Here is a 17287-nt window from a genome sequence, read left to right on the forward strand (position 1 = left end):
ACAGGCTGCTGAGTGCTCCCATGTTGCCCTCTGGTGGTCCTAGAAAATGTAAGACCAACCCAGTTCCCCTTGCTTCCCTGTGTATGGGTTAAGGAGGGGGATTTCTTCTCTGGGCCAGGACAGGGGGCTGCAGCATTCCCCTCACCAGCTGCTGAGGAGCTGCTGGCACAGTGGCAAAGCCAAAGGCTCTGTGGAAAGCTTTTTTTGCCCTATGAAACAGTTCCTACAGGACTTAACCTTGTGAAAGAGCCTGGGATTTGTCCAGCACATTCTCCTCCCAGCTCTGAATACTTCAGTGTCAAACATTTTGGTAAAGCTCCACTTGGCCGTGGCCAAGCTCTCCACGTGAAAACATGGTTACAAAATGTTTCCGAGACAGCTTTCTGCCCATCCCCTATCTCCAAGGCTTGCCATGAACTTCATCCCAAGTGTTGCAAGAAGCTAAAAACAGTGCTAACGCTTTGGACACAACATCTGCAGTGCAGTGGTTTCACGTCCTTTGAGGCTGCAGTCAAGGTGATGGCAGGTGGCAGGTCTGTATTACAGAGCTGGTCCCTCCCCATCCTCTCTGGGACACTCAGAGTTCATAAACCTCCTCCTCTCACTTCACATCCTTCCTCCATGCTGCAGTGCCCCAGCCTGCCCCTTTGGGGGCAGTTTTCTGCAAGCAGGGCTGCGAGGATCCCAGCTTGAGCAGCAGCCCCAGTGGGGAGGCTGGTGGAATGTGTGCGTGTGATTTGGCTGGTGTGAAGTAGGCAGAAAAAGGGAAAATACAAAAATCTGAACTCCAGTAAGAGTGAGGCGCCTTTACTGGGAATGTCAGCAGAGGTGGGCTGGTGGTTGCAGTGACCTAAGAGGCTGCAGTAGCATGGGAAGGATGAACCCTCTGGCAATACTGAGGTTAAATGAGAGAGCTAGAAATGGTGATTGTATGAAGAACAGTTTGTGAAGTGGAGGCATGCAGGGAGACACATCTCACAGATAAAAATATACAAGTCTTTTTTAAGTGCGTAGCTTTTCTTGGAATGCTGGAACAAAACCAGACTCAAAGCCAAGGATAAGGCTGACTGGAAGTGAGGATAGCAGTGAAAAGCCCAGAGCCACCATGTCAGTGCAGAGGCAAAGGGAGAAGAGGGACCTGGCCCTGCCCAGCTGCAGAAGTCAGTGGGAAAAGCTGGGAGTTCTCAGGCTTCAGGCTTGAGGCTTTGGGGTCTGTTGTGATATGCAGGGCTGGGTCTGGACTTAGTTTCCAGAAAAAAGATTTGCTTGGATGGTGTTATTTCTGTCCTGGCATGTATGAGTTCAGACCACTTCTGCTGCTGTCTGCAAAGAGCTGTGCAAAGGGATGCTGCTGCATTTGCCACCTGTCATTAGCCCCATTCTGTGCTGCTCCCACGGCCCTGTGAATAAAGACACCTGAGGGCACATTTTATAGTACTCTGGAGAACACTGCAGACTGTCCTTGATGACAGTATTCAGTTCAGATCCCCTCCGCGTCTCTCACTGGTCCCACTGATTGCTCCCAAGGAGCACTGTGCAGTGTCCAGCTCCTACTCTCGCACTGCACAATGTCCTTGTGTGCAGCCCCCATTCTTCAGCTGCAGCAAAGCATGCACAAGGGCCATACCTGCGGGAAGAGCACCCAGTCCTCGTGCAGCAAGGCTGTGCAGCAGCTCAGCACTGTGCCAACCACGAAGCAGGCGAGCAGCCAGCTCCAAGCTTGCACATGCCCGACACAACTTCCACGGCCCTGCTCCTTGCCGCTGGCGAGCCAAGCTCTGGTTGCCGTGGAGAAGTGTAGCTAAAAGCTCAAACCGGTGCCAAATTGCCCTGAGACGTGAGGCCGTGCAGCGTGGTGCCTCGTACCCTTGGGACATGAAGGTTTTTTATGGCCTAGCAGGAAAAGCAGCCAGGGACCAGCCGAGTCAGACCTCAGCGCCGCACAAACGCCCCGTTAGCGGGGGCTGCGGGGCTGCGAGTTGTTTCTCCCCGTGTCGGTGCCCTGGCAGCACAACGGAGACTGCACTCCGCGCGGACCCGCTGCTCCGCCCCGCCCGTGAGCTGGCACGGCTCCGGCCTCGACCCCCCTCCCCCCGCAGCCCCACGCCGTGCCGCGCCGCGTGGAGGCAGGAGGGCGGGCCGCGGGGCCGGGCGGAGCCCTGCGAGACCGGGCGGGCGCTGGGGGACGGGCCGGCTCGGGGACGGGCGGGGCGCTCGGCCGCGGGGCCGGCAGGAGGTGGGGGCGGAGGCGGGAGCGGGACCCGCAGGGCCGGAGCGGCCGTGGCGGCCGGAGCGGGCCGGGAGCAGGTAGGGACCCGCCGCGGGGAGCCGGGCCCGGCCCGTCCGCCGCCCCCGGGACGCCGCCTGCTCGGCTGCCCCCGCTCCGCGTGCCCCTCGGCCCGCGCCTCCGCCGGGCCCCCGCGCGGCCTCTCGGCACCGCGCTGCGCCTCCGCGCCCTCTCGTTCGGCCTTCGGGCTGTGCCGTGCTGTCCCGCCGGCTGCCGTGTTGCTGCCGGGCTGGGATTGTCCTCCCAGCAGGGGCGCCCAGGGGTGTTGGGGACACATGGGTCGTTCCCACCGCGCCTTCTGGCGGAGTGGCCTCGCTGCTCGGGACGCTGCGGCTGTGCCGTGCACGGTGGGCTCTGCGGGAACAGCACGGTGCTGTCTGGGAATCCCAGAGCTGTGCCTCCCCCAGCTGTCCCTCCGTGAGCATCTTCTGGGAGGAGAAGTTTCTTCTCACTCCAGTTAGTGCCCGTCCCTCAGCACTGCTCGTACTGGAGAAGAGGCGAACTGCTGCTGCCCTCACCGGGGGATGCACGTTTGCTGCGTTCTCAGCACCTTCCTAAAGCACAGCTCTGGTGCTGACCCCCTGGCAGTGCTTCAGCTGGTCCTGTTCTCAATGCTGTCTGGCCTCTAAGCTCTGCTGCATTTCTGCTGTTGGAAGTACTGTCCCCAACATGCTCCTTAAACATCTCATTCCCTTTGCAGTGTGCCCAGGAAGCCTTAAGTTGTGTAATACACTGCAAATGACATCTGTTTTCAGGCTTTTCATGTTTCCATGACTTTCAGTTTTGTGCGAAGTAGCTTGTTTGCCCCTGGCCTCTGCCGTTTTCTTCTTTCCTTCCATTTCAGTTCTGTTGTTACCTTCACAAAAGGCCTGGAAGAGTTGTAGATGTGGAAATTTTAGGCTTTTTTTTTTTTTTGAAAGCTTTGCCAACTTCTGCTGAGAGACGTCACCATCATCCCCCTCATCTTGACTCACTCCTCTGGCTGCGAGTTGTGCTCGGCCTCCTGTTCAAATGCGTCCTGTGTGTTTTCACATCTCTCTATAGCACAGTTAAAGCCCACATCTCTGAGCTGCCTTATTTTGCTGTTTGTTTCCTGACGTCCACTGCTCTAACAAGGACAACAGTTTCAGTTCTCTCTCCAGTCTCTCTCAGTGCCCCTTTTCCCTGATGCCTGGCGCCCACTCTGTTGCTGTTCCACTTGGGGTTAGCAGTGACATCAAAAACGTGTTGAAAAACTTTAAATGAACATCATGGCAGGAGGAACTGAGCAGTACAGGACAGGAAGGTGTGATACCCACAGAGCAACACGTGCTGTAGCTGCCCACAGCATCTCAGTTCAACATGCAGCAGCAGTGCTGGGGCAGGGGGTGGCTGTTCTGACGGACTTTGTAGTGGTGGTGATGCATGCCTAGGTGGGGCACCTGGAATTTTGCATAGCACTTCACTCTGTTAACTGATAATTTCCTAAAAGTATTTTCCTAATCATCTTGTAGTGATTGCTCAACCCCAGCTCTGTGTGACGCATCTTTTACTTTTCCTTCTCAGGAGCAGCGACAGGCTCTGCAGGGCATAGGTCCACATGATATCGAGTATCAACAGAGTCTCTCCTAGGGGATTTAATTTCTCTGGAGATAACAAGCACCACAGAACAGGAGTGGAAGGAGGGCAAGGAGCAAAGTTTCCAGTTTGGGCTGGACTCCTATGTTTCCTGAATCCCTATCCAATATCCAAAGCACTGTAGGGAGCTTCTACCCAAAATCATAGAGGCACGGAATGGCTGGGTTGTAAGTGACTTTATGGATCATCCTGTTCTGCAGTGGGTTGGTTGCCCCCCACCAGATCAGGGCCCATGGTCCCATTCAGCCTATCCCTGGGCAGCTTCCAGGACGGGGCACCCACTGCTTTCTGGTCAGCTGTGCCAGGGTCTCATCTCCATCTGAGTAAAGAGTTTCCTCCTAAATCTCCCCTCTTGTAGTTTGAAGCGATTTCCACCTGCCTTATCACTACCAGACTATGTATTAAGTCAGTCCCCCTCCTGCTTGTAAGCTCCCTGCAAGCACTGGAAGACCACAATGGTTTCTGACTTCTCTTCTTAAGGCTGGACAAGCCCATCTGCATTGAAAAATACTGATCAGTGTATAGAATGCTCAAATGTTGAGGAACGTCCTTGTCTGTAACAGTTCAACCTGTTTGGGATATGCACACGATATGCAGTGACTAATTTTGTGACTGTGCATTACCTACCCGCAGGAGCCCAGCTCAGGTACAGCCCATCAGAAGTGCTGCTGTTGGGATTTTGTCTGGTTCTGATTATAAGCTGTGTCATTGTCATCTGTTTGCCACAATGACAAGAGGGACAAATGTGTACTTTGGGATGGGAAAAGACAGGGCTCAGTAATGATGCGTGCAGCGCTCGGTTCAGCCTGGCTACAATTTGGGAAGCTCTTATCTCCTAAGCTGATGTTCTGACCTTTTGTGTATGTGCTTAGGTCCATGAGGCTATACATGAAGTATCCATCACAGTGTCCTTGCTCACATGTTTTGGCAAGGTGTTCTGTTTTGCATTAACAATTGATGATGTGCTCCGGTTTCCAGATGACTTTCATTTGCTTGCCATCTGGCCCAACACAAGATCCTCTTCCTTCTTCCCCAGCCCACGCCTGCCCCATGAACCCTGCTAGCCCACACTGAGCTTTGCTGTGCTGAGGGGCAGGTGACAGTGCTGTGACAGCCAGTGTCCAGCTGGAGGGAGAAAATGTGGTTTGAATGGCTTGTGTGGCACATGCAGAGCTCCTGTGGCAAATGCTGCTGCATGTGAGATGCCAGTGGGTTGCTTAAGCAGCCTTTTATCCCGGAGGTCCTGGTTCTAGAGGACTTGATGATAAGTGTATTTATTGTCATGATTTTTGGATGTCAAGTCACAAAGGAAATGAAGCCTTTTTTTAAAAGAGAGAAGATTCTTCTTCCTCTTGGGATCCAGATGGTGTTTGGAGATGGGAGTATGTAAGAGATCTCACGTTTCCCACTGTGTGCAGCTCAGCTGGGGGCTCCTTAGGATCTGCAGAGATGATCAGAATGTCCTAATGAGGGGCTGCAGCCTGAGTCTGGTGGCAGAAGGCTCCTCTCTGTACCACTAAGCCTGGTTTTGACCTGCTTGTCTGTTCTGTCTGGGATGGTGGGGCTGGCTCAGCAGTTTGCCTCAGTCCCTGCATTGGCACCATCTCCAGGGCCTCTCTCAATGGGGTATTGTTTCTCCCACCCAGGAATGTGCAGGCAAGCAAGGACCTCCGGCAGCTCACAGTGCAGTGCGTTCTGCGCAGTGCTGGGGGAGTGGCTGTGGCTGCTGGCACAGCTCCGGGGACTCGCGTGTGCTCGTGTGAGCAATGCCCTGTCTGTGGGGCACTCTGCAGATCTCTTACAGAAGCCACACTGACAGCTGTGGAGTGCACAGAGCAGGCAGAGGGGCATCTCCATTTCTGGGGGTAGATTCTGTCTTCCATGGACAGGCATTGGGTTACCATGAGCAGGAAGAGGTGTGAAATAGCATAGGTAAAATGCATGGTTATTTTCAACTATTTTAAAAAAAAAAAAAAAAAAAAGAGAGAGAGTGATGTTATTTGTTAATATTCTTTAACAGCTCTGTGTCAAACTTGGCTTTCATGTGTTTTTCGGAATGAGACTCCTACTTGGTTTACTGCTAGGCAGGCTCTCAGTTTTTAAAAGGCTGAGACATCTGCTGCACAAGAACGTGCTTGTCCGTTGTGCAAACCACCTGTGCATGTGGAAGCATGCACTGCATTTCTTTTGTTTGGTGATATGTTCATTTCTTGGTTACTGCACTGGTGAGTTGTGCCGTAGCACTGCCCATACGGCAGCACTGTGCCCAAGAAGTTGAGAAGTGTTCTGTAGAGGTGGACATAGAGCCTGAGAAGTTGGGTTCTCTTGCCTTTTTATTGCTTTTATCTCATCACCTGATCAGAACTTTGGGAATACTGCTGGATTAGCTGTCTCCAAGCTGATGTGGTATCTTCTTTTGCTGTAATACTGTTGGTAATCTACCTACAGTGGTCTGTCACGTTGCTGTCTTTCCTTTTGAGAGCCCCAAATCCTTGCTTCAGCATCTTTCAGCAAAAGCAGGGAAGCAAGAACTCCTGTTTCTACGGTACGGAAACTCATCAGAAATTAATTTACTTATCCTTGCCATTAAAGAGTCAAAAAGTGCATCTGTATCACCATCTTCAGTAGATGTGCTTCCATCTAAGTGATGGCACACTGAGCAAGTGCCCGGCGGTAATCACTGTTTTCTTGGTGAGCCCTTTATTTGAGGAGTCCTACCCAGTCCAACCACAGAGGAGGAGAGGAGAAGTCATCTGAGTCAGTGTGTAAATGCCTCCTCTTGGCTACTGTGGCGTGATCCTGTCTGCTCTGAAGGTCTCACAGCAATCTTGTAACTGAGCTAATAGCTCTCATTTCGTTCTAGTCTGTCCTTTCATCAGCCCACACTGGACCAGACATACTCCAGAGCTAATGGCAAGAAGGGCTGGTCTGTGTTCCTTGAAGGTGATGTGTGCTGAGGCTGCATGCGGGAGGCTGGGAGCGGTGATTAATGCCCTGGGAATTCGCCTTGCCTCGTTACACAGCGCCATAGTGTCAGGGCGCCAGGAACATGTTACCTGCTGTGCTCAGGATCAGGCAGCGAGACAGAGACAGTGTGTTCTCAGTGGGGTGAGCTCGCTGCTGTGCTGCAGCTTCATACTTGCACAGTGAGGCTGTCTTTGGATGTGGGTCTGCTGCTTGGTGGGGGTGGCAATCCTGTCCTGCTGCAGTCTGCAACCCTGGCCTCTGCCATGATGCAGCCCCAGCGTTTACTTGGTTTGGAGGGCAGCCCCTCCCCGTGGCTGGGGGATTGCCCATCTGGAGGTGAGAGGGGATGGCTCGCAGCCAGCAGTCAGACTGTGACTCACTGGGATCTCAGGCGGAGCCCTGCTCTCCTGCACTCTGCTCTTCCTGCGGGAGCCTCTGCACAAGCTGCTGCTGCATGTTTGTTCTCATCAGGCTGCCCTGGACTGGAGCTGGGAGAAGCTCATGTCCACCATTAAAGCTGAGGAGCTGGACTGTGCAGGTTTCCAGTCTGGAAGATTCTGGGAGGCTTCCTTCTCTAGATGAGGATTTGGAGAAAATGTCAGTCAGCTCTCTGTGGAGTAAGACAATGCCAAGACCGTGGAAAACATAATATTTTGTGTTCTAATTGTGTTATGGAGTGAGCTAACCCCATGGGACTGATCTCAAACACACCTATACTCAAACAGAAAAGAGCAAACAGCCTTGTTTTCAGAGATACTTCACTGTCCCTTGCTGGAAGAGGACCATTTCCAGGTGCCTTCAGTGGGCTGCAACATGTTTCCCAGTAGCTGCAGCTGTATGGGTTTACACTTCCTGCCATCTGGCTGGTGAGGCACTGACCTGGTGCTGTACACGGGGTGATTCTAAAGACATATGTGCAAAAAGTATCCCTTATATTTGTTATGAGGGTGGGAGTGGCCACTGCCATCAGTGATCTGCATGGGCTTAAATCCCCAGCAGTCTCCCTGTCTCTGGCCCTTAGCAAGCATCCCATCCCCTCCCTTCTTTCCAAAGTCAGCGTGTGATTGCTGCAATGTGAAAGTGGATTAATGGTAGTCCTTCAATTGGTCTCTGTTGTAACTGCAGTTAATGGGTACATGGAAGAATAACTGCCCCTCTCACTCCTTTCTCATTTGAAACAGTCCCTAGAGCTCATGGCAGATATTTCTAGGACCCTGAGCTCAGCCTCATGCCATAGCCACCACAACTCGTTGCAGGGCTGCTTTCTTGTCTTTAGCATTTCCAGACTCACTAGTGACCCTTCCATCTTTTTTACTACTCCACATGGGCATGTTTGTAATACTGTTGCTTTTTCTGCCTCAGTAGGTTCCTGCTATCCTGAACTGCAGCTCTTTGTGCTCCCAATTCACTCCGGTCCATTCATCTCTTTTTGGTGACATAGCTCTGTCGGGGCTGGATATTGGGCTCTTTGTTCAGCCAGCACAATGCTGGCGATGGCAGGGCAGTCTGCGCCCCAAGGATCTCACATGCTCATAGTAGAGCAGCATAGGGATGCTGGGCTGGGAGTGGGGGTGTGGTGGTGGTAGAATGTGGGCATGGCTGGGGTAGGAGGGATGTGGTTCTGCTGAGCACAGACCCTCTTTGTTCCCAAGAGGTGAGTCGGACTGGATAAACACGGCAGTCCTGTCAGCAGAAAGCATTTCCCTGGCTGGATCCCTTGCTGGCACTCCTGGTGGAAGTTTGCCGTACCTCCATAGCAAGGCTGTGTTTCTGCTCTGTTTGCAAGTGTTCCTGACTCACCAGGGCTCAGGTGGACCATACAGGGCCATCTGTTCATGGTGTGCCTTGCTGTGTTGTCACCCTGGTGCAGGAGGACAGCAGCAGGGTCCTGGCTCAGCAGCTGCTTTAAAGGAAGGGGCAGACTTTCTGGGTGTAGGACATGTCCCTCAGTTCTTCTGTGAGGAGAGAATTTCAGCCTTGTTCAGGGCTTCACAGCAGGCCTTGCATTCTTCATTGGCTGCGGCTCCAGGGACAGGAGCTCAGGCAAGCAGAATATGTGGGGAGGGGTTGCATTTGCCCAGCCTTCCAGAAGGGACTGGGCAAGCAGTGATGTCTGCTGCCTGCTCACAGAGGCCCCAGCAGGCTCCGGGTCTGCCCTGGCGTCAGGGAAGCTTGGAGCTTCCTCCTCTCCGCACTTCCTTCCTGATGAGAATTCAGTCCCAGATTTTCTTGCAGTTTCTCTCTCTGGTACAGCACAAACAAGTCCCAGCGGAGGTAGCCACAGAGGCTGCACAAGTCAGGTTGGACTACTGGAAAACACCACTCCTGTGGCAGCAAGGTCTGAGGCACAAGAAGGGGTTTTGTGAGCTCGGAACAAGACTTCCTCATAGTATCCCTGTCTCTTATGCTTGAGAAGGTCTTCCCTTTCTGAAATGTGGTAATTTCAGGTGTTTCTTGCTGCTAATGAACTTCTCACTGTGTCTCAGCCATAGGTCCCGATCTGCCTGCAGACCCCACGCAATGGAAGCTGGCTCTGTGGTACGAGCAGTCTTTGATTTCTGTCCCAGCGTTTCTGAGGAGCTGCCCCTCTTTGTGGGTGATGTCATCGAGGTGCTGGATGTGGTGGATGAGTTCTGGCTGCTTGGCAAAAAGGAAGGCGTCACAGGTAAGAGCTGGAGGTGTCCATACCTAGATTTGTAGGTGCTCAGGGCATCTTCCCTGGCCTTCACTCTGCCAGTGGGACATGCATTTTACTAAATCTTTCGCTGGACTTCAGTTGGGACTGAGGATGCGGGTTCCCTGCCACCAATCTCCTGCAAGCTGCACCTCTAAAGTTCAGGCAGCTCAGTTGTTTTTGAGAGGTCAGTGTTGTGTCACTCCTCAAGGCAGGAGCTTCATAACACTAGGTGCTAGCTGCATCCTCTATGGTGGGACAGCCCATTTCCTGGCTAGTTTATGTGCTGACCTGCTGTGGCACTGGAAGGGGAGAGGAAACAGATGCACTGAGAATGGAAATGCTAAGTGACCTTGTCAGGTCAAGTCAGTGGGAGATTCCATGTCCCCCTTGGAACCCTCTGACTCAGTCCTGCTTCCTCCTTTCTGCTTTAAAACACTTTCCCAAGCAAGCTGCCATCAATACCTGGGCGCCTTAAGTAGTGTGCAAGTCTGTTAAACTTGGGGTAAGTGTGAGAAACTTTTGAAGCAGCAAAATGCTCTTAGTGAAACACTAAAAGTCTCATCCTGTTTTATGCAGCCCTTTCTCATCTTCGTACTGATGTTGAGAAGACACGTGAGCTCTCAGCAAGATGAAAACCAGGCCACTTCAAAGCATAAGCCCCACTCCTTGCTCAGCATGACGGGAGTGCTGCACTTCCAGGCCTGGCTGTGGAGACGGGGCTGCCTTGCAGCAGCAGTCTGGGCTCTGCTGCCAGCTGTGGGCTGTCAGGCGCCTGTCTCTGTGTAAAACAAAGATGGACAGGAGCAAAGGTGGAGAGGAGGGATTTTCTCCTGTGCTCCATTTAGCTGATAAATGGCATTAAATGAGTGCATGCCTAATCCTGCTGCTGCTGAAGTTACTGGGTACAAATTACTTATGCAGAAATCACCAGCAGCTACTTCACCACTGTTATTTCTCCTGGTGTAACTGATGCACTTATTCTCAAGAAGATGAAGCTATGAAGGAACAACAAACAGATGTATATCGTAGCTCAAAGATAAAGAAACACACTGAAGTCAAACAGCATGTTTTTAGTGACCTTTAACTCAAACTCCTTTTGCATTCCTGCTTTTCCTTGGAACAGCTGTTGTAGTTTTCTGCCCAGTTTTCTAAGCTAAAGTTTCAGGGGATTGAAAAAGCACTTTTTAGTAGAAGCTGTGGCAGTGCTGCAGCCTACCAATAATAATACTTAATGCTCTATGGGGAATAATTAGTGTAGCTCCATTATTTCCTTCCTAACACTCTTAGGTTGTTTCCATGTACAGAGCAGGAAACTGGCATGGAAAAAAAGAGGAGGAGTTGGTTAAAACTGTAAAGGAAGCCACTGAAACTGGAAGCCTGTGGGCTGTTGGTTCCACCTCAGGTTAATGACAGCAGGTGGGAAACTGCCTAGTCCCAGTTGAAAGTACTGAATGCCTTCAATATGATGTCTCTAAGTTTTTATAGAGAATGTAAACATCATATTGAGTGGAAATCACGAGTGAATGCTGGAAGTGCTGCTGGCCCATATTCCATCATTTCTCTCTGCAATAGATTGTAAAAGATTGCAGTGACATTTGTAGTGGGCTTTGCAGTGGGCTCTGCTATATCCAGTGATCCTGGGACTGAAATCAGTAGCTGGGTAAGGTCTTAAAATGGCCAACAAGCGTGCGTAGCTTTGCCTGCTCAGAATAGCTGGGCATCCAGCAGTGGGTGCCATGGTGAAATACCTGCATGAGGTGGTAAAATGGGGAAGGTCCCTGCAGCCTTAGCAGTGCTGCAGCTGTGGCAGAGCCTCTTGATCACAGACCTGGCCTTCCCAAGTTTGGTATCATGACTTCAGTGCTGAGGCTGTGCTGGGGCCAAGCCTTACAGAGCAGGAAGCACAAGGTGGATATGCCCTGTCAGAAGACACTGGTCTTGTGGTCTAGCACTACTGGATCCCAGTCCTTGTCATGGCTGTGATTGGTGAATTGAGCAGAGGAAGAGGAGAAAACCTGGTATGTCTGTTCCCAGGAACTCAGTGTTGATAGTATTGGTTGCCTGGAGCGAGCCAAAGACATAATGATTTTTGTTCTGTTAGTATTTAAATCCGCAGAAATTTCCTCTTCCTTCACGCTGCCGATGTTCCCTGGGTAGCTATGGATGCAGCATTTTCCTTTAGCAAGAGAAGTAGATTCCAGGGTCTGGAAGGAGGGTGGAGGGAGTTGTGGTGGGCTACAGGAAGGACTCATTGCTGACAGCTGCTTCTCATTTCAGGGCAGTTTCCTAGCAGCTTTGTGGAACTGGTGGATATTCCCCTTCTGAAGCAGGGAGAGAAGCTGTTTGTTTGTACCAGTGACTTCACATCTCAAGAGCCAGGGAGCTTGTCATTGCAGAGAGGTAATCCCTGTTCTCTTCCTTTGCTTTGCATCTCATAGACACCTTCCCTTCTTCTAGAAGCATGGGGTGAGCCTAGTTGCAGCATCCTGCCTAGAGCGGCAGAGAAAAATTTTCTGATTCCCCACAGCATGTGAGAACCTTTGTGTTCCTGCCACCTCTCAATACCAATTTCTTATTTCTTACCCTTGAAACTCCAAATACTAGAGTTGTGTGATTACAGTAGACTTACAGCTGCCATTTAATTGCACTCCCAACCCTAAATCCTAGACATGTGTTTGAGAGGGGGTGGGAGGGAATCAATCTGTAAAGCTACTTGACTGTTAGAAACTCATTTCAAACTGTGAATCTTAGTTATGTGTGTGCATGAGACTGCTGATGCTTCATGCCTCACCTCCAGTCTGTGCTCTTGTGCACCCCCAGAAAACTGCACTTCATGTGGAGTGCCAGACCTTACCCACAGCCAGTAAGGCCACAGGAAGGCAGGAACAAGAGGTGAGAAGCAATCAGGAGGGCAGTTTTGAACTGGTATGTCTCATTCCCTACAGGAGACTTGGTGATCCTGAGTGGTCCTCTGGACTCCAGCTGGCTCCAAGGCAGAAGCAGCTGTGGTTCCAAGGGCTTTTTCCCTTCATCATGTGTGAGGGAGTTGCACCTTACAGTTCGGAGCTGTCAGTTCTCCCACAGCTCTCTCCTGGAGGTACCTGCCTACTCACTGGGCCAAGCCAGGGCCTTGATGGGCCTTTCTGCTCAGCTGGAGGAGGAGTTGGACTTCAGAGAAGGGGATGTGATCAACATCGTTGGCATACCAGAGCCTGGTTGGTTTGAGGGGGAGCTCCAAGGCCGCAGGGGCATTTTCCCAGAAGGTTTTGTGGAGCTGCTTACTCCTCTGAGAGCAGCAGGAACCTCAGTGGATCAAGAGCCTGCAGGGCGTTGTGACACCAATGGGACAGTGCCTACCAAGCAGGAGGAAGATGGCAGAGAGAATGGAGGGCAGGAGCCAGGGAGCACCTATGGTGTTGCCTTGTACCAGTTCCAAGCTTTGGAGTCTGAGGAACTGGATTTTGATGTGGGTGACAGGATTCGGATTGTGGGCATTCTGGAGGATGGCTGGCTAGAGGGGGAACTGAGGGGGAAACGTGGTATCTTCCCACACAGATTTGTGAGACTGGAGGCTTCTGACCTTTACAGGGAAAAGGTGGGTGCTGGTGATCCCCTGGCTGGAGGCAGCTGTGAGGTGATTATCCATCAAGACTTAGAGAGCACCTGCTCCAGAGTTCTCCCTTTGCTGGAAAAAGATAGCTGGGACAAGGAGGATGGCTTGGTTGCACACCCTGAGCCTGACACTGTTGTGTCTCATATGGCAGGGAGATCTGAGGCTCCTTTGAGCACTGACTTGAGGCAGTGTCAGGCCTTTCCTGATGCAGGGCTCCAGGAATTACATCCCGGAACCACAGCAGATTCCCTCCCTTTTGAATGCACAAAGACAGTCAATGGCCTTCTCCCCTCTACTCAGCTGCCTCCGCAGCATAGCAGTGAGCCAGGCCAAGCAGGTGTATTGGAACCTCCAGCCCTGCCTGAGCGTGATGGCAGCAGACCCACCATGCCCTCACAGACTCCCTGCTCCCCACCAGACATTTGTGGAAGCCAGGCCATTCCTCCTCCTAGCAGCTGGGCAGCATCAGAGCCCCAGGAGAAGCAGAGCAGCATCCAGGACCTGGATGGTTGGGTGGATGACCAGCAGAAGTCCAAACCTTGTTCTTCTGGCTGGGGAGGTGTCCACATGGGTCTGGATACACGGGCTGGGAGCTGGAGCGAGTGCTCCTCACTGGCAGCACAGGGGCACAGTGGCACAGACCTTGACTCAAAACTGACAGAGCAACTGGTGCAGTTTGAGAAGAGTCTGTCGAGTACCAGTGCTGAGCAGGACAAGATCTCCCGTCACTTCTCTATCTTGGACTATAGCTCTGAGAATGACATTGTTCGTGGGTCTCCCAAGTGTGCCCCCCTTGCCAAGCTGCCAGAAAGGAGGAAGGCCCTAAGACCACCCCCTCCTCGGCCCAGCACCCTTGCAACAACTCCCATGCCCAAAGGCCGGTCTCTGTCATTCTCGGTGAAGCCCTCCCGGCCCGCTCCCCGGCCTCCGTCAAGCACTCAGAGGAGGAGCGTGGTCCCTCCACAGCTGCAACCCAATGTAGCAGAGCAGCATACGGAGGAAAGCCGTGAGGATGCAACGCAGACAGGATCAGCTTCTCCCTGCTCCATCTTGCTGATGAGGATTGGAGAGCTGGAGCGAGACCTGGAGGCTTACAGGAAGACCCGCACTGAGCTCACCTTGCTGCTGGAGGAGCAGCAGGATGAGCTGGTGAGAGCAGAGACCCTGGAGAACCTTGATTTCTGTGACTCCAACATTGAGAGCCTCAGTGCAGAGCTGCAGGAGCTGAGAGGTGAGTACAGCAGCATGGAACAGAGGTTCTTTGGGACAACTGTCCTCTCCAGGTACAGGCACCACTTGAGCCAGTCTTTAATTCTTGATTTGGGTCATTTTTGTTAATGCTGTGGTGCTGCAAATCGTCATGATTTGGCTTTATTCTAGGAGAAGAGAGTTGTCTGGTTTATATGGGCACATCTGGGCTCTGAAGACCCATATGATATTGAGATCAGTGCTGTTAACTATGTTATACTTGGTAATACAATAGACAAAGTGGAAGCAGGATCACATACATCTCCCACAGTCCCTTTTCCCCACTTATCCAATGAGCTCTTACAGTGTGCTTCTGTTCCTAAAACCCACGATGTGCAGGAAATGTGGGCACTGCATGCGGGAGGTGGAGTGAAATGCCAGCTCCTGCCTCAGAATTACTCATTCTGACTTCATTGCCTCCAGCCTCCCACCACTTAATCAACACTGTGGAGTCCAGGAGCTCTGATGCAGAGCACGTGGGAATGAAGGGTGATATCAGTGCGCAGGGTGACCTGCAGCCTCCGCATCAGTGGAGTGCAAGAAGGATGCTTAGAAGATACAAGGTTTGAAGCTAGGAAAAGGCAAATCTAGGGAAAATTTCTGGGAAATTTTCTGGTGGGGTGGATCATTCTGGGAAATGTTTCCTCTGTCCCATTGCTTCCTGACAGAGGGAGGTCATGCTGAACCCATGCTCTGTTAGTTATCTGAACTGGAAGTTTTAGGCAGGAACTAATGTTCTGGCAGGGACATCTTGCCCATTGATTTGTAGTCCCAGAGGATTTTTCACCCCCTCAAGAGACCCGAGGGTTTGGAATTAGCTTTTCTGATCCTATAGTAAATACTTGCCCTACCTAAGGGCACAGAGTAGGGCTGGAGTAACATTAGGAGGAACCCAACTCCTCTGCGTATCAAAGGAGAAGCAGAAAGTGTGTGTTTTTCTAAAACATGTTTAAAATCTGCAGGTTCCTTCTCGGGCATGTCTTGCATGTACACTGGAGGTTGTGCTAAAGGCCAGATGAGCGCAGGATTTGTTTTCATCCTCTTGCACTTGGAGCAGGAGGCTCTGCCCCAGTGCTGCTTGCCTCCTGCTCTTCCCAGGGGCTGCGGGTGAGGGCTGGAAGAAGGATGGCTCTGCACCAGGTTAGAAGCGAAGCCTGGGGGTTCGGTTTCTCTCAGGATGCATGGAGCAGAGCCCAGCCTCTGCTACGCTACGATGTTCAGGCTGCATGCTGCCTGCTGGAACTGGCAGGAGTGTGGAGGCAAGGGAAGGAGATCTGGTACGTGCTATCTGCTCTGTGGTTCCCCAGTCTCACATGCACCTTTTCCTTCCCTGGGGATGTTGGTCTTAAGCCATGGCCTCCTCGTGCCCCACTGCTCTCCTTTTCCCTGCCTCCTAGTGGCCCATGGGGAGGCTGCGGACTCTCCCAAAGCAGTGCAGCCGGTTTGGCCGGTGGGAGTCTGCTTCTAACTGGTTACTGATTAGCTTGGGCAGCAGGTGGAGGAGGCTGGGGCTGGAGGCCATTGGGCACGCGCCTCTTCCTACCTTTGCTGGCTGGTTTCAGGAAGTGCTGCCTGTGTTGCGTTGCGTTGCATTGTACCTGGGAAGGAAGCGTCAGAGCAGAGAGAGAAGAGGTGTCAGCCTGGGTGTGGGCTCAAGGAGCGGGAGCAAAGGGAGCTGCAACCCAGCAGGACGATGTGCTCTTATCCTGGAACAGAACATGGCACAGAGAAACCAAGGCAGGAGCCCCGGCTCCTCAGCTGGGAGTATGAAGATTGTGCTGCGAGGAGAGGGGACGTCATGGGCCTGCACAGTGAGAGTCGCTGGAACGAGAGACCCAGGGTGAAGAGGGGAGCAGACAGAGGCTGGGACAGTGACTGGAGAGGGGAGGGCATCTCTGTGGATGGATGGAGCGGGAACGGAGACTGTGAAGGCTTTTGGAAGGCGGATAACCAGTACACGGACTACAGGAGAGCAGACAACGTTTGGAAAGGCAAAAGCCCATTTACAAAGGACAGAAATTGTGGGATGAATGAGAGGGAGGGTGTTCAATACAGAGACTGCAATCCCGAGGAGGGAGAAGGGCAGTACAGAGGGGACAGAGGGCCTGGGGAGGGTAAGGAGGGGGGAAGGCGGTACAGAGAGGACAGAGGCCCTGGAGAGTATAGGGAAGGCAGAAGGTGTCATAGGGATGGAGATCCTAGGGACTATAATAGGGATGGGAGATACTGTGGGGAAAGGGAAAGGCAATGTAGGCAGGACAGGGGATATAGGGAAGGGGAAAGGCAGTATAGAGAAGATGGAGGTTATCAAGTAGGCAGGGAAAGAAAAAAGTGGCATAGAGAGGCTGGAGGCTGTGAGGAATGTAGAGAGCAGGAAAGGCAGTATGTAAACATCAGGGATCTGGAGGATCATGGAGATTCTGAACAGCACAGGCAGCTGAAAGGTGTTGCCATGGACTGCAGTGATCCGTCTGGAGGTCATGGAGCTCACTTGTTGACATCCTGGTCCTCGGGAGACACCAGCAGCCTGGGGTCAAACACGTCCTGCAGACAGTCAGGGATGCAGGACGTGGGCTGCAATGGCTGTGGGGAACCAGAACGAGCACAGCACTCAAGGGTCCGCACGGGCCGGCCAGACTGGAGCCACATCTGGGAGCAGGAGGCCAAGGAAGAGAGCAGGACAGGCTCTTCACTGCAGAGAAACAGTTTGTACAGGAGGACGGCTCCCAGCACCCTGCGGCGCTCAGAATTTGTACAGACCAGAAAGGAGAAGCAAGGTATGCAGAGAAATGCTTGGGAGGTGTCGGTGCGGTGGCCTTGGGCATTCCCTAACCCTGCCCTTGTCCTGAGGTAGCAGGGTTCCCGAGGAAATCCTGGG

At 52.4% G+C, this 17287-nt stretch overlaps 1 protein-coding gene across 7 annotated transcripts in view; it reads left to right on the forward strand.

Moving 5' to 3' along the window:
- Positions 1–2168: 2168 nt before the first annotated feature.
- Positions 2169–17287, forward strand: part of DNMBP (dynamin binding protein) — a 28679-nt gene continuing 13560 nt past the window's right edge. For 2 of the 7 annotated variants that reach the window (XM_085554571.1, XM_085554573.1), the window contains exons 1-3: positions 2193–2307; positions 9358–9536; positions 11826–11948. In XM_085554571.1, coding sequence (XP_085410697.1) covers positions 9392–9536; positions 11826–11948 — 268 coding nt within the window. In that variant the 5' untranslated portion in view covers positions 2193–2307; positions 9358–9391. Of the gene's footprint in view, positions 2308–9357; positions 9537–11825; positions 11949–12493; positions 14393–15955; positions 17187–17287 lie in introns of those variants that run through there. The other 5 variants (XM_032445357.2, XM_032445358.2, XM_015867205.2 and 2 more) reach the window with 4 other exon arrangements.

This window comes from Coturnix japonica, chromosome 8 (assembly GCF_054131305.1).
Source record: "Coturnix japonica strain WE chromosome 8, WE-NBRP24, whole genome shotgun sequence".
In the NCBI taxonomy this organism is placed as follows: domain Eukaryota; kingdom Metazoa; phylum Chordata; class Aves; order Galliformes; family Phasianidae; genus Coturnix; species Coturnix japonica.